General features: G+C 37.3%; 1 protein-coding gene and 5 long non-coding RNA genes across 7 annotated transcripts; 3 read left to right on the top strand and 3 right to left on the bottom strand.

Moving 5' to 3' along the window:
• Window positions 1–310: 310 nt before the first annotated feature.
• LOC124336617 lies at window positions 311–1492 on the top strand. Its single transcript, XR_006917128.1, has 3 exons — window positions 311–573; window positions 638–811; window positions 1409–1492. It is a non-coding gene; the product is annotated as an uncharacterized LOC124336617 (long non-coding RNA).
• On the bottom strand, window positions 1385–2650 carry LOC124336571. Its single transcript, XR_006917066.1, has 5 exons — window positions 2547–2650; window positions 2329–2460; window positions 2083–2240; window positions 1675–2017; window positions 1385–1517 (listed from the first exon to the last, which is right to left on the bottom strand). It is a non-coding gene; the product is annotated as an uncharacterized LOC124336571 (long non-coding RNA).
• Window positions 2651–2671: 21 nt separating this feature from the next.
• LOC124336509 lies at window positions 2672–4571 on the top strand. Its single transcript, XM_046790348.1, has 5 exons — window positions 2672–2823; window positions 2889–3106; window positions 3166–3267; window positions 3323–3556; window positions 4365–4571. Exons 2-5 carry the CDS (start codon window positions 3037–3039, stop codon window positions 4454–4456), a joined length of 498 nt encoding a protein of 165 aa, XP_046646304.1. The 5' UTR covers window positions 2672–2823; window positions 2889–3036; the 3' UTR covers window positions 4457–4571.
• A 365-nt stretch (window positions 4572–4936) lies between these two features.
• On the bottom strand, window positions 4937–6597 carry LOC124336576. Its single transcript, XR_006917076.1, has 3 exons — window positions 6457–6597; window positions 5953–6372; window positions 4937–5725 (listed from the first exon to the last, which is right to left on the bottom strand). It is a non-coding gene; the product is annotated as an uncharacterized LOC124336576 (long non-coding RNA).
• Window positions 6598–8935: 2338 nt separating this feature from the next.
• LOC124336626 lies at window positions 8936–9624 on the top strand. The gene is made up of 3 exons (XR_006917137.1): window positions 8936–9168; window positions 9434–9495; window positions 9574–9624. It is a non-coding gene; the product is annotated as an uncharacterized LOC124336626 (long non-coding RNA).
• A 5625-nt stretch (window positions 9625–15249) lies between these two features.
• On the bottom strand, window positions 15250–16861 carry LOC124336554. 2 transcript variants are annotated; one of them, XR_006917024.1, is made up of 7 exons: window positions 16763–16861; window positions 16507–16578; window positions 16278–16348; window positions 16025–16098; window positions 15807–15853; window positions 15569–15638; window positions 15250–15408 (listed from the first exon to the last, which is right to left on the bottom strand). It is a non-coding gene; the product is annotated as an uncharacterized LOC124336554 (long non-coding RNA). The 2 variants fall into 2 exon arrangements; XR_006917025.1 differs by having other exon boundaries at window positions 15560–15638.
• Window positions 16862–17020: the final 159 nt, after the last annotated feature.

The following is a 17020-nucleotide window of genomic DNA, read 5'->3' on the forward strand; positions in this document are numbered from 1 at the left end:
TTTTCACATTGAAATGAGTTTGGTAAACTGAAAACCAACCGCTACGCGCACAATTCGAAGGTTTATTAAGAAACGGTCCACAGTATTTCGCCATTCTAGACTCTACCGCTACACAGTCGGTTATTAATAAGTGTCAGTTTTCTTTTTTTTTAAATGTTTTTATGCCAAAAATCCTCATGCACAGAAAACACAACAATGTTAACGCAGCATCCGGCATGTTGCCAACAGAATCTTATCTTTGGCCGTTTATACACAATATTTTCAAACCGATTTTATTAAAACTCAACTTTGGATTGGAGGAAATAAAGTTTCAGGAATCCCCCACCCAGGTGCCACTGCAGTTTAATAACAACAATGGCTGCCATTCCCCACATTGATTAGTGCCTGGTAGTTCTTAGTGGTCTGTCTTTCACGTTTCGATGACCAGTATATACGGTATTATAAGGTGAAGATTTGGCAGTGGCCTAAATAGTGAATAAGCGAGCCATGCCGGTGCTGCCAGCATATTTGACGTTCACTCAGTTCAAGTGAGTGTTAACTGTTTACCAGAAGAAAAGTCACCGCGCACCAAGTGTATACTTCTCATCTTTTATTAGAATTCATCATAATTATCTTCTGTTTGTATTGGATTTCCTAGACACATAAGATAGAAGTACCCAAACATCAATTAATTGCTGCTATTGCAATTTAGAAGAAAAATGGTCCAAATCATGATTTATTGGTTTTTGCTGCGCTCTCTCAGTGAGTCATGTATTCATGATATCACCATTTGAAGCTTTAATCACTTCAATCTCTCCCTGCAGTAGATCTGGTATGTGTCCCTATTTTGCATAGCCTATCTCTTATTTTGTTAATTGGGTATCAATCGTTCAGTTGCAGCGAGTCAGACACACTCTTTTTTTGTTCTCAGTTTTTGTTTTCCGTTTTCAGCTCACGTTCCTTTCTTACCAAAGATAAGCCATAAACGATGGGACTGTTAGATATACGAATGTTTGAATTCAAATATTAGAGAAACGTGATTCTGATTTACTAAAAAAGTATTAGTTCAAACAATAGTTATTTTTGTTTATTACAGACAGTCAGATATTACATCGTTAAGGTAGAACATTGGTTTATGGGGTTTAGGGTATAAATTTAGAGGTTGGTAGGTGTGTGTTTGTGGGGTTTGCAGATTAGTTGGTAGGGATATCTTTGTAGGGTTATAGATTAACTGATTTTTTTCTAAACTTGAAATATCCTCGCCCACTTCCAACATCCTCTACTTTCCTATCCCAATCCCGAAAACATTTTATTATTTGTTTGACATAAAACATCCCCATATATCTACTTTTGTTCCTTCTTAACACATAAGCGGTAAGACACAAGGACAATTTAACAAAATAATGATGCAACTTCCATAACATGACAGCAGGACCAAGGAACAGCCAGTTTAACTTCATGCAATAAGAGCTTTCACCAGCATAGGCTGCAACAACGCGGTACATCGGACAGCAATTACAGGAACATAAACGATAAACCTAGAATCAAAATAAAATGAATTAATCTTCAGCATCAATGGAAATGCTCTTTGAAAAGACAAATTGACGTCACTTAATGTTGTTTTCAAGAGTTAACCCAAATATTCTTAAAACATTATCTGATACTGCCTTGATTGTCTGCGACCAGGGAGATTACCTGGCCGGTGAAGAAGAGAGAAGAGTACGAGGCCAGTTTTGCTAGGGAGCGATTAGTCATAGCACGATTCCCGTTTAGACTCATGACCCTCCAAAAGTTTTTCTCAGATCATCAGCCTTCTATAAGTCCCCGTTTGACCAGAGCCCTCCTCATCCTTCTGGTTATCACAGCGGGTGAGTGGCCACCGGCGGGCGTTGGTTAGTGGTTAGTAGAAGGGAAACGGGGCCACAGAAAAGAAGGAAGCCCAGATATACACTTTTAATTTGTCTACACTTTCACAAATTATCAGTCTTCAATTCCAGCAATCTCTTGTCGGTTTCCCAAACAGAGGAGACAGATTAACCTGAAAGGAGAGTATATTTAATTATTTCAATGTTCAAACCATATTGTAGTGACAGAAAGCAATACCTCGAATCTATCAATCTTACATTGTCCTCCTAAATTAGAACTAAGTGGTGATTACCACAAAATCTTAAGTGGCAGCATTTTCTTGCTGTGCCGCAAAATAGATAGCATCAAAGAATTGGATCTGGCGAAGATATCAATATCTTGAAGATTTACAAAATCTTGACAGGGAAAAGTTCATGTGAACATTATAAACCTTAATAAAAGAACAGAGAAAGAACACCAGATACATTTTGATAAAATATCTACCTTGCAACATAAATTGTTTAGCTTCAGAAGACATATCTTGCGAACTTGGATATTATTGGATTTTAGGCAATTTGATTTCTATTGTCACGAGCACCTAGTTGGCCAGGTACGTGAAAACTTCACCTGAAACCACTATTGAAATATTTAGTAAAGAATGCAGTAAGAATCATTAGCTAAGGATTGTGTAATCTATTACTTTAAAAAAGTAGACTCATTACCCGATCTCCGTTTTTTAACGTTTTAATTTGTTTTGAAGGAACTTTTGAAAGTTTCGACTTGTAATGTAATGACATGTATGTGCTACCTGGTGCTACTGTGCTTGTGCAACTAACATAAGATTCAAAACTCATTACTAGATGTCGCCACTGTCGCACTTGTTGTTTACGTCCCCATGTCATGAAACGAGACGAAAAAATGGGCGAAACAAAACAAATTGTTGCTAATTATACTTATATTTCTGTGATTTCAAATACCAAATGGATCTTCGTATCTTGTGTAGGTTTATCTTGAACTAGTTTCCTTATTTTCATGTTATACCAACTTATTTCTTCAAATATTAGATGCATAGCTTATTAGCTACTGTCAGCCATCCCAACAAGTTGACTTCTAGCACTCAGTCACTTTCCATCTATTAGATCCCTATGCTGTCAAAAGCCTAAAACCCATGTTTGAAGCACACATATAGTGGAATATAAATGTGCGGGTATAATGTATTTTCCCACTACTGCTACCACACCAACCACAGTAGCCTTACTAAATCATCACTCATATGATAAAGGTAAGCATCAATATCACCTATCACCATGCTACTGCAATACTTCATAACACTTTCTTTAGCTTCAGGAAATTTACCCCACCTGAGGAGTAATGCAGTTTGTTGCTGTAATTCAATTATTATAAGTTTTTGTCATGAACATTTCAGTGTGCTTCTTAGAAAAGATTGATATGCTTTTTAAATTTTTATATTTTCATTAATGTAACACATTTTTTACAGAGCACGCAAGATCCCCACGGACATCCTTGAGTCAATGCTGGATTTTGTCCATGACAGAAGAGGGACTTCCACCAACGTTCTGCTCCATCCTTATCTTCAAGACGTACGCTCATCCAGCTTCACTGCTTCAGCGCTTCTTGTGCTGCTACACAACTTTTCTTGCTTCACTGGCGAGTTGGATCACTTCAGTTGCTGTGACACACCTGCAGTCACTCACCAAGGGATTATGGCCAGGTACCGGACAATTGACTTATTTTCGTAGATTATCAACTAGTAATCTAATAATCATAATAGCGTTAAACTCTCTGTCTGTGCAATAATTCCAAAATCAGGCCCTTCTTGCGCGTAAAAGAAGTGTGAACTCTTTTTTCTAACGCAAGATGGCTTTTCGATAATTTTCAGCTGTCAAAACAGTCAGTTTCAGTTACTTTGCAAATCTTTTTAAACATTTATCGGCAGCTGTTGTGTGAAGATTTTTTAGTGAAAACTGACGATAACTATTCCACCAACAAAGCTCACTTGTTAGATTTTTTATAATGTTTTTTTTTTCTACTTCCGGTTTTCTCATATCAGTCAGTAGTTCAGTAAATTTTCATTCGACGCACAAAAGAACCACATATTCGTGATCCTCATAAAATTTGTAGTAAAGTTCATGTTTTTTTTTGTACGTACGCGTACTTCCGGTTTCGAGAGTTATCCTGAACTATAGTTCAGGAAAATTCTCGATTTTGGCCAAATTTTGGATTTCGTTTAAATCACACTTCATCGATCCCAAATTTCATGGAGATCACGAATATCTGGTTTATTTTTACGGGAGCTCAATGGTTAAGGCGCTATCGCTTACTTCCGGTATAGTTCTGGAAAATTTGCATGAATCAAACAAGTGAGCTCTATTATGCGTACATTTCTTGATATTGCCAGCTAGATTTTTAGCAAATAGAAGTGCCCTGTTTAAGTTTAGAGCAGAAAATCTTATCCTTGTAGGTACCAATGTGTAACTTTAACTGCCATGTCATTTCATAAGAATTTTTTTCTCTTTCAGGTATTGCAGAGGAGACGTTGAGAAGATCGACACCAAATACGTCGCCAGTGTGTCAAAAATGTCAGCTGCGGAACATCCTTTGTTGTTGGTAATATGTTTCCGTTAGTTAACCCGTTGGCTGCCACGCCTTTGTTCCCCATGTTAGCTGTGTAGCACGGGCCCGCGCTGTTCGGTCTCGTGGTTTATTTGCCGCGGGGTCGGACAGTTGCACCAGCCCCAGATTCGCCGAAAGGCCATGTTAGGCAATGCACCATAGGGACTTCCCCCTTGTCGATACGGTGATGGATTCTAGAGGTTGTGCATTCCATCTTCTCCTGTCACCGTGTCAGCCCGGACTTGTCAGCAATGGCAAGTCCCACCTTGGTCATGGATCCTTCTGACGTGACGCGTAGAGTAGTAGAGAGTACAACCTACGGGTTGTATGGCGTGGCAGCCAACGGGTTAACTTAAGTGTATGTATGTTTGTATGTATATTGTATTATTGTATGAAAAGTGGAGGAATTGTGGGCGGAGGTGGGAAAATAAATGCAATTCCAACTATTTATTTCTGTTTTTGATTTCACATTTCAACTTTAAGAATCAATACTTTTAACCAACACTACATATCGTAAACAAATATATATAGTTTATTTAGCAAGAGAAAAGGGCTGGTTGATGTTTGGAAAATCATTTTAGATATCTTCAAATAAAAGAACAAAATTCATCCCAATCTGTGTTAATTGTATGACTACGTGAAATCGCCGATCAGTCAAACTGTAAACACGGCCGTGATAAAACTGCATCCAAGACATTCAGTCAGGAGAAGATTGTGGCAATTACTATTAGGAAGAAGTTGATACGGAAAATAGCAACTACTAGTCAGGAGCAACTAATCTCGGGGAGAAGTAAAGTCAAGCTAATAAAAAACAATATCTAATTGAGACCATTCATTGCGAAATCGCTTGACATGGCTGAAACCGAGTCAATTTTCTGGGAACAGGAACAAAAGAAATGTACAATACTCGAAAATTCTGTCAAATGACGCTGTCCTCCAACGCCACAGAACAAGGGTCAAGGAATTTACAGTTAGGTTTGAATCTTTCAGAAATAAAATTAAAGAATCCAAAGTACCTCTTCCTCCCCAAAAAAACCCTTCTTTTAATTTTCCTGTCAAAAATGAATCCTAACACAAAAAAAAAACCTTTTACGAAAATGTTGATGTCTCAACTTAGGAAAAGGAATCACAACATAATCTTAGTGTTCACTTAACAGGTAAATTACTACATGAAATAATTTGGTGATGAACACGAGTCCTGGTCAATCTGGCAGATCTCTTAACACCTCACCGTCACTTAACACCTCACCAACTGAAGTCAGGAAATCTGAATAAAATAGAAAGATTAACTCATATAATTTTAAGGTTCATTAACTATTTTCACTTAAATGAAACCAGAACAAAACTATTTTTGGAAAATTTCAACATGCAAATTACTTTGAGCAATGAATCACAAGCTGGGCTGGACAAGAACAAATATCGTTACTGTTTGACAGCGATGAATGTTCAATGAAAACGAAATGACAACAAATTATATTTAACAATAGTTAGTACCACAATTAGAAGAGAGATAACCAACTAGACAAGGAATTTCCAAATTCCAGGAAAATGGCGAACAGGCGACCCGCGACCGTCTCCACTCCTACCACGTTAGAACTTAGAAATGAAAAAGTTAAGTAGCAGACGATGAATGGCAATGGCCGATAGGCAGTAACGAATTTCTCCGCTAGATGCTATACAATCGCCTGTATCAGGCGGCAAATGCAATGCAATCAAATCCTTTACCTTCGTGTTGTAACAAAACTGAAAGTTATTTGAAAATTGCAAATACAATCAAGTTGACAAATAATTTAAAGCCTACATTGTGAAATATCAACTCTGAGGACTCAACATCTGGTAAATTTTATACCTGAAGGCTGAACCTGTGAACCATCGGTATGGCGACCGTAGAACTCCACCGACAGTAGAACCCCACTATTTTAAATAATTTTGAAAAATTTCTTTGCATGCGACAGTAGAACTCCAAAGACATAAGGTCTCTATTTTTATTGAAAATACCCGACAATAGAACTCCAGTGCCCCGACAGTAGAACTCCACTACGCGACAATAGAATAGAACTCCAATAATTTTTTTAGTTATTTTCATGTTCGACAATAGAATTAGAATCAGAAGCCTTAAAGGCTATGTTACCAGTTACCACACAAATAACTCAATCAACACGCAAAGAATTGAATTGAATTCGAATTGAAACAAAGTCAACACTCACAATAACACTATGGCATTGCTTGTCAAAAACACCTTCAACACTTTGGGTTGCTCTATTAACAACACGAATTAATTTTAGGTATTTCACCCGGAGGTTTTCTTTACGTTGTGTGGTGCGGCAATCGGAGTGTGGCAGTATAGGTAAGTCGTTTAAGGCACTAACTACTGAGCGGGATACCATGGAGCCCGTGTTCGACTCTTCTGATGAGCAATTCTTATGTAATTTATTTCTGTAAAAAAACCACGTGTTTGATGATCACCCCAGAGCTCTCTCAATTGGAGATTAAAAGCTAGTCGCGTGTCGTTATCGACCTAATGATTCTATCAGTTGGGAGGTAATGCTGTAGCTGAAGTTGCCGATTGTGGTAAAACATTATGTCCACAATATGTCCTCTTTGACACCCAGGTAGGAAAGCTCGGATAGTGATTATCAATAGGTTTTTTTTAATACTTACAATGTTGTCCTCAATGAGAAAATTGTTGAATAGGTTATGTTTTTGTTGTTATATCAAATCATTGTTATGGTGCACTTTAGAAATATAAACGCTCCCATTAGATCATCAAAGAAAGGAATGCCTCAGTAGTATAAAAAATTAATTATCACTTTCGGAGTTACTTCACGTGTAATAATTGTTATCGAATCTATAAAACCAATAATAATAAAAAGCACACTTACCATTGAAAACCTGACATTAAACCCCTCAAAATATGAAATGTTGAATGGTGACACTCATTCAGCTAATATACTTCAGTAGTCATTCAAATGTCAAATGCAAAAGGTAGTTTTAACATATGGCTCAACTCACCATCACCTAATTGTGGATTTCGACCGGAATAGCTGGTGTAAACTCGAAAGCTAGCTTCTACCGTGCAATAAAATGCGCAAATCCAGTTGAAGGAATGTGTTGAATAATGGCTCAGCGTGAAAGCATCGCCCAGGGCCATAGCGTTTAGTAATCTGGAACTTAATAATGGTACTTGAACTTGTTGGAAGAAGCAAGGATTGTATTCATCCAACCAATCGGCCAATCTGCTTAATGTTCGTATTTAGTCGTCTGGTACGTATTCGTTGTTGAAAAAGTTGAAATAATTCCAAAAGACACGACAATTACCCGACAAGTTATGGACCATCCAGAGGGGTAGACAGAAAATTATAAATTGGAGTTATGATGCCAGTCGTTTCAATGCGATTGTCTAACGCATCTGACTGATGTAGTCAACACGGATATGTTTATTCAAAGTTACCGGTGGGTTTGGTGTCTACGTTCATAGAAGTTGGTGACGCAGAATTATTCATCACATTATTTTATCTGGATGAAGCGTTTCGAGGGCTGGCCATAACAACGTTATTTTCATTTTCTTGCTCCGTCCGTAAAAACTTTGCCAGTTCCCAAATAGTGGCTCGAAGCTTTTTTAGTTAAAGAACTTCCGACCCAGGTAAGGGATCACTTCGCCGCGGTTAATTTCTGATTCTACAACACATACACCATCCTGAAAACTCTCTTTGCAACCAATGGCTTCTTACTGCATCATGTCAAAATTGTTAAACAGATGTTCTACAGCTAAATAAGGAAAACTAGCCTGAAGGATATAGTACTTGACTTGAAGTGTAAATTGCTGAGACAATGAACAACAAATCCTTTGTCACTTGCTGTTCTTCCTAAACTTGGAACAATAGGAATATCTATTCAAATAAAAACGATAGAACCAACATTTTTTTTAAGCATATTGAAATAAATATATAGTTAACCTGTCTCTGCATTGATTACTGCAGCAGTCAAAGGAAATTAAATACCATTTGCTTGACCTGTACGGTGAAAACCGTAGCTAGGATATTAATGTACTGGATACGTTGATGAAAATGAGGAAAGTAAGATTTCAGTAGGTAAAGTGAATAAGGATAAGGTGAATAAGGAACATCAATACCTTTAGAGCTGTTGACTTCCACACAATCTCTATTGTAGCAGTGTTGAATGATGAATCAGCCAAAGCTTTAAGACTGTTGAGAGAAAGGATATTTATTTAATAATTTTGAGACAATTACTAAGACCTATGGATTGTGTAAACTCTTGACACTAAGAACAGCAGAATAATACTGCTTTGTTGACTTATAAAATGAACGCCTTGCCGCCATCTTGATATTGGCACCAATAGTGTGATGCCGGTTTGGTTATAAGTTTATCACTATTTCTATTTTAATGGATATAGATACCACTTGTCGTTATTATTATTTTTCAATTATTTATCATTGTAAATAAGTTGGGAATAATAATGTTCGAATTTTTTTTTTTATTGTAAGTGTTTTGTGACATTTTCAATTCGCATTCTGGCATCCCTGGTAAAAAAACCGTTAGTCTTAAGATCTTCATAGTGTCTTTCGATTTTATTTTGTTAAAGTTATAGGTTATAGAGTTGGTTAGTCTCCCCAATGTTATTGCAAACGATTGCTTTTTTACCAGATATTTTAATTATAAGCGACTTATTTCACTTTTATCACTCACGACGTAAAATGCACCTTAATTTCAGTATTTCACCCCCAAAAACCTAACTTTATGACCAAATAACTATGCCAATTCTTCATCAAGAATTTTGGGGTTTGGTTCCTTTGTTACCTTCCATTGTATGGGACTTTAAACTTAGGTTTGGGACTTTAAACTTACTCTCTCAAAATCCACCATCCAGTAAAGTCAAATGTCCTTGCAAATTAATTAAGAATGAATATAACTGTTTTTTACTTATTGATTTTAATTGATAAATTTATCATCCAAGGTCATCAACTGGATAACTTTTACGTCAGACCCGATATAACTTGACTCTACAGTCTACATTTAGTAAGTAAGATATCTGCATAGCTATATTCAGAAAATAAGTAAACTTAATGAACATGACTGTTTTGTGAAATATTATAGGAGAGTGAATCATTTTTATTGTTATTCTGGCACATCATTTTGGAACAAAGTAAAAATATGTTTACATTTTAATTCATAAAAAATAATCGCAGTTTTTTGTAGATTTCGGTTGATTTGGAGTACTTCGTTCAATCAAAGTATTGAAGGTGTTTTAATTTTTATCGAATGCAACTTTTTACCTTAACCCCAGTCAAGGTTCCGTTTGTAACACCAAACGGAGACCCGGTCCTACCAGGAGACTCCTTAACCGACCTGTGGACAGCCATCGCCACAGGAAAATTCGCCATCCCGGGTACGGCAAGCGACCCGGTGACCTCTGAGATTCGGGCAGTGCTGGCTAAGCACCTGAATCAGGCACAAACTCCCAGCCATGTCACTGGCCTGAATGTCCGGGACCCGACTACTACACCTACTCAACAGCCAAGTTAAAAATGTGGCCCCACTAGCCTGCTTAGTTGCACAAACAATTCGAAAGTATGATATTGACTACGAAAGTGCCCATTTTAATCTACAGATTTTTATCAAGCAACACTAGTCTAGGTTGGATTGTGAAAAAGTTCAAACGAGCCAGGCACAAACTCCGCAGCCATCGGCCTTGACGAGCCAGGCCAAGGTAGTGAAAACTCCTAGAAGGCAACCGGCAGCTAGAAGGAAAAAGGCGGCAGCTTCGAAAGAGGCCCAAGCCCAAATCCTGAACCCTCCGGTCCTTCTGAGTCCAATTAGCCCCAAGCCAACGAAAGGCAAGGCGCTTGTCCGGCCGAAGTCCGCGACAAAAATTCACGCAACAAAGGCTAATGAAGTAGTAACTGTCCTAGCTGAAGACGTGAGGATTCTCCTGGAGAGGTGCGACGAGGAATTACCTGGTGCCAAACCGGTTAAAACCCCGAAGCCCCGAAGGAGTTCGTTGTTCAACCCTCCGTCAAAGGAATTGGTAGAGGCAGCGGCGAAACAGGCGGCCCGGCGTAAAAGCCTCCGATCAGCGAAAGAGATCGAGGTAGACCTAGCAGACTCGGCCAAGAATCTCTACGGAGAGGATTTGGAAGAGTTGCCTAGCGAGAAGGAGGACGATCTCCTGAAAGAGCCGGCCCAAGTACCGGTACCAGCACAGACGACAGTACAGGGGCAACCACCGGGCCCAGTCCCGAAACGATCGGGCCTAAGGATCGACTCGGGCGACGAGTCGGAACCAGAGCTACAGTTGTCAGCCGAAGACGAGGAAGCGGCACTCAAGGAGGCGGCGCTCAGCACCCTCCCGAAAGCGGCCGAATAGCCGTCTTGATATTGTAACAAATCCTGTGTTGTTATCGATAATAAAAAACACTTGTATAAAATTTAAACTGTGTCTGTCTTTTCATTACGATTAAATGATGCACTCTGACAAAAAACGATCGAAACGGAAGGGGAGTAAATATGATACCCCTAACCGGCAGCAGCTCCTTCCACAATCACCGCCAACACGCAACTGATCGGAGCTGCCTCAGCGTGGTGTGGTGGCGCTGGTAGTACACGCCGGGAACAGGCTTACTAGCGCCACTGGCCTGAAAGGATTTGGACATTCAGGCCAGTGGCCTGAAAGTCCCCGCCACTGGCCTGAATGTCACTGGCCTGAATGTCCGGGACCCGACTACTACACCTACTCAACAGCCAAGTTAAAAATGTGGCCCCACTAGCCTGCTTAGCTGCACAAACAATTCGAAAGTATGATATTGACTACGAAAGTGCCCATTTTAATCTACAGATTTTTATCAAGCAACACTAGTCTAGGTTGGATTGTGAAAAAGTTCAAATTTTAAAAGTAATATTTCGGCATCATTAATAATTTGTATAACCACAAATGTGTTAAAAATTTTCAAAGTTACATACCAGTTATTTTTGTTTGTTTATTTACCAGTTTAGTACCTTTGTTTTGGGCTGTTACTCTATGAATTTTTATGGAAATTGGTAAAATTATCTGATAACTAATGTTGAAATACAATTACAGCAATTACGATGAAATAGATAACTCCTAATTCGTTCAACCTTCATGGAACAACCTACAAAAACAGAATTTTTAAAGTGTCAGCCCAACTTGTGACCAAAAGTTTTCCTTCAGAAAATCCATATCATAAGAATCATCAAACTTTTGGAAATTTATTTGTACATTTAATTTTAAAATCTTACTTAATTTACTATGTTACTAGCCTTCACTTTTTGTACATGTTTTTGAAGCCAACAACAAAAGTAAAATGTAAATTCCATGCACCCTGCACAATTGAATGGGTTAAGTTCCATATCTAGAAAGGTGTCTGCAATCAAATATTACAAGAAAGTGTCATAATCCAAACTTTTATCACTTTTATGGGTGAAGAGTATCACTTGTCATACAATTGCATCATTAAGAGAAAAACAATTCATGTCACGGTGTTGTTAGACTTACCAACATCAAAGCCACTACCAATAATTGTGATGAATATTGACTAAATATCTGAAAAAGTAATTTTTAATTGTGACTAAGCTATGATTGGTTTTTACCTGTATAAACTGAATGATACATTCAGCAGAAGAACAATTTTTAATGAAGGAGTTGATGGTAGGCTATTAATAGGCTACTGTTTCCTTTCACATCCTTTCCTACAGGTTATAATGAGAAATATGAAACGTGATCCAATACACCAACAACTTGCAAAGAAATAAAATAGAATTTACCTATGAATTAATTGGTAATTTTTGTGGAAAAGGAAGGAATTTTTTGACAAGTCAACAATCTGCATCTGCTATGGGGTGGACGAAAAACGAATTTTGAAAAGTTGTCAATACCATGTGGCTTCTGCCACGCTGAAGATGGAAAAAATGACTGCGCCAAACGATTTGGTTTTGCAGAATTCACGTTGACAACTTTTCAAAATTTAACGAAATAAAAATAAAAAAGTTTCATTGTAATTAAATTATTACACCACCAGTTTTTTTTAAGACATAAAACCTAACCTGCACTTTCTGTGAGCGGCATATGGACCTGCATTTTACCACCAACCGCACGCCGCACCCTGCACTCCAGACTCCGCACTTTACCCCTCGTCCAACCTGCACCTGCACCCTGCACTTTACCGACACCCTGCAACCAACATAAGATTCAAAACTCATTACTAGATGTCGCCACTGTCGTTTTTGTTGTTGACGTCCCCATGTCATGAACCGAGACGAAAAAATGGGCGAAACAAAACAAATTGTTGCTAATTATACTTATATTACTGTGGTTTCAAATACCAAATGGATCTTCGTATCTTGTATAGGTTTATCTTGAACTAGTTTCCTTATTTTTCATGTTATACCAACTTATTTCTTCAAATATTAGATGCATAGCTTGAATACAGTACGATTCGGCCAGAAAATATTTGGCCGAATGCAACAAAAATTATTTGTATGATTCGGCCGCTGTCCGAATGTTACACAAAAATTTGTATGTTTCGGCCAGTGGCCGAATTACACATAAAAATTTATATGATTCGGCCATCCTTTTTTTTCGGCCAGCACAAGTTTTTCGGCCAAAAAAATAATTTTCGGGGACGTTGAAAAAATGTAACTGGCCGAATCGTATATTAAAATTTGTATGATTCGGCCGGATTCGGCTTGTGGCTGGGATCCGCGCCACTCGCGGATGGTGTTGGAACCATAGGTATATGGGAGGTATTAGAGGCCAGGATAAGGGCAAATAACAGGGAACGAATAAGTTGAAAGTGAAAAAGTTAGCCATTAAGTGATTTTATTTTTTACACATATTTTTACATTCGATTAGTTTATCATTCAACCACGACAATTTTTTTGGTGTAAAGAACAGCTACTCTTTTCAGCAACTTGTAGCTCCCATTCTTTTCTCTACTTTCATCGTAATTTTCCCACAAACGAAAAAGTTTGGCTTGCATCAATTTCTGATCAAGTCTTGTGTGGCGAGTGGTCTGATTTTGCTTTAAATAAGATTCCTCTACCTCAACGAACTCGGATTCCAAAAAGAGCATTTGCACAAGTTTATAGAAATGCAGCCCTGCGCCTTTTCCCTTCTTGTTTAGTTTATTGTGCCAGCCTTCAGCATCATTATTCGTCCGAATTATTTGAAAGAATTATTTGAACAAACGAGTCATAGGGCAAGCAGGATTCCGAATGACAGTTTCGTTGGCTGGAGCTGGAATATTGTTGGCCGGAATATTGTTTTCGATGGCTTGAGTTGGAATATCGTATGTAGGCACGATAATCTCGGCGTGCAGAATGGATGGCTCGACGTTCAAATGGACACTCTCTACGTCCAAAGAAGATGCCTCGACAGGTGACAACCTAGACACAATTTACGAATTTCACGATGATGATGACAGGAGAACCAGGTATCAACTAGAGAAAAAACAACATTCGAGTTTCCCAACCTTTTTTAACCAGCGCTGCCAAAAAAAAATTTCGGGAGAAATTTTTTTGGCCGAATTGCATATTTTTTTGTTTTGGCCGAATTACAAATTTTTTTGTTTTGGCCGAATCATACAAAAAAAATACCGTGGCCGAATAAATAAAATACAAAAGTTTTTAGCCGAATGCGATTTTATTTCATTGTTTGATTCGGCCTTTGGCCAAATACAACATAAAAAAATGTAGAATTCGGCCAACGGCCGAATCATATAAAAATAATTACATGATTCGGCTAAAATTATTGGCCGAATCGTACGGATACCCATAGCTTATTAGCTACTGTCAGCCATCCCAACAAGTTGACTTCTAGCACTCAGTCACTTTCCATCTATTAGATCCCCATGCTGTCGAAAGCCTAAAACCCACACGTATAGTATAGTAGTAGTAGGTAAAACATTATGTTCTCAATAGGTCCTCTTTGACACCCAGGTGAGAAAGCTCGGATAGTGATTATCAATAAATTTTTTTTTACTTAAAATATAGTCCTCAATGAGAAAATTGTTATATACGTTGTGTTTTTGTTGTTATCAAATTATTGTTATGATGCACTTTAGAAATATAAACACTCCCATTAGACCATCAAAGAAAGGAATGCCTCAGAAGTATACTGCATGGATGAAGATTGCAGACACATGGAAACAAATGAAAAACAAGCATAATAACAGCATTACAAGTCCACAACAACCACCAAACCTTGGGTGGTGCAGCGTGGTTGATCTGGGCGTCGTCTTCCTTTTGACATGTGTCAAAGCAGAAGGCGTGAGGATTAAATAAGGCTCACGATAAATCCGTTCAATTTTTACTGAAGTCTCGCTATAACGTCATCAATTTTCTCGCTGCTAATAATGGAACGAGAGAGAGAATCTCGTAGAAGAAAAATACGGAAGTATTGTGGGTAACGATAAAAACGATATTTTTAGCCAATTGATTCGCATAGTTACTGTAAGAGCTCTTAGAAGTGAACATGACTGCTCTAAGTTTGACAAGTCACGTGATTATATAAACCGCATTTTTACAATTACATTCTTTCCACACGCGTGATATAACCGATTTACGATAAACAACCTAGATTCACGTTAGCAATTCTACTACCTAGCGTCAGTTACATACCTAAAATATCATACCGTCCTAATATGATACACTAACGTTGTGGGACCCGGTTGATTACTTACATTGACTTACCAACTTCATAATGAATAAATCCTAATTGAGTGGATCAAGTCAAATGTAACTGTTTCTCAATGCAAATTTGACATCAACTCACTTGTATTTTTTCCCCTCTAGCTACCATCAAACAAAAGGGTCAGATACAATCTGTACAAAAATGACAAAGATAATTTATATTAAATATATTCGAATTTCAGGAAGCGAAATATTTTCTCGAATTCGCCAGGATCCCTCTTACGCCTAAATCAAAGAAAAAAAGGTCAACACCAAGTGGATATTATCAACTGAAGTAGATGCTGAAATGAGATTCAGTAACAGATGCTAATATCATCTTTAATCATATGTCCCTATCTGTTATGGTTCATCATTTCAAAAATTCAATAAAACCAACATTCCTTACTTTATTAAGTCATCCTGCAGGAAATAACCCCAGCATACTGAGAACTGAGATTGGCATATTGGGCATGATTCTGGAATTATAAAAAATAAGTTTAGAAGTTGAATGAGATCTGAGGTTAATCTGGCTTTGCAATGCAACTTCAGAAAAGTTTCTTTTATCATAGAACATCATCGAGCTGGGTTAATAGCAAGAATTCATCATTGAAAGTGAAAAATTTGCAACAAAAGAATACACTCACCCACATTTTAAAGGTAAGTCTGCCATAATATTCATGGAGTTAGATTCCTATGCAAAAAGAAAAAAATCAGCATAAAAAGGAAAAATTCTTCACTTAAAATACATGCTAATATTAAGTTCAGTAACAGATATTCAAATCATATCTGATCATATGTCCCTATCTGTTGCATTTCATCATTTTGAAATACTTGTATATGATGGTGTTAACATTTAACTTACACAATGATGGCATGTCTCATGGAATAAGTTTCAGAGTTGAAGTACCAAGAAGCAAATTTGGAGCAGCACATTTACTGCAAATATTGAAGACAAATTTTTAGAAAACTTGAATGAAATGTCAGACATAAATAGATATCACTAGAACATCAGGAAAATTTCTTTTATCATAAAATATCATCGAGCTGGGTTAAGAGCAAGAATTCATCATTGAAAGGAGAACTATATTACTGTAGGAATATTCTTACGATCTTACCTACAATCCAAAAAGGACTAATCACGTTACTCGTTGATGATGTTGATGCATCAACGATAAATGATTATCACCTATTTATAAATGAAATGAAGAATGTTAGAAAAAGATTTTTATAAGGAATATTAATTTCTAATTAGTACTTGAAAATCATGACACATTTTTCATCTAACTTGAAACTATTTTACATATTTCAAACAATAACTTGACATTATTAGCTTGCGAATCTTACCAGTCTTATCATTTGAAACAAGTCGCCCCGGATCGCCACATATGATGTACGACATATTAACTGGTCCACCACCTAAGATCCATCAAGCATCACATTGTCATTGTTAACACATGATTTAATTGCAAATAATTGTTTAAACTATACATAGTATCAGTAACAACATTTAATATCATAAAATTATCATCGAGCTGGGTAAATAGCAAGGTTCATCATTAAGATTACACAAACATTTACAGATTCACAAAAATAATCTTACCCTCGATTCCTTCGCTACTTTGTAAATCGCTACTCTCCATGCTGCTTCAAGTTGAAATGGACTTCTTTGTCGATTGAAAGATATAAAGGAAACTTCAATTCGTCGGCTGCAGCTGTTGTACAGCATTGCCAGCTTGTGTGTTATATTATTATATTTTTTTTCAAAATGCTTTCAAATTGAAAAAAAGTTGTTAGATACATACTGAAGATTATGAACCCAAAGAATTTCTATTGGAAAAATAGAATTTAAACTAATTTT

This window comes from Daphnia pulicaria, chromosome 4, assembly GCF_021234035.1.
Source record: "Daphnia pulicaria isolate SC F1-1A chromosome 4, SC_F0-13Bv2, whole genome shotgun sequence".
NCBI lineage: Eukaryota > Metazoa > Arthropoda > Branchiopoda > Diplostraca > Daphniidae > Daphnia > Daphnia pulicaria.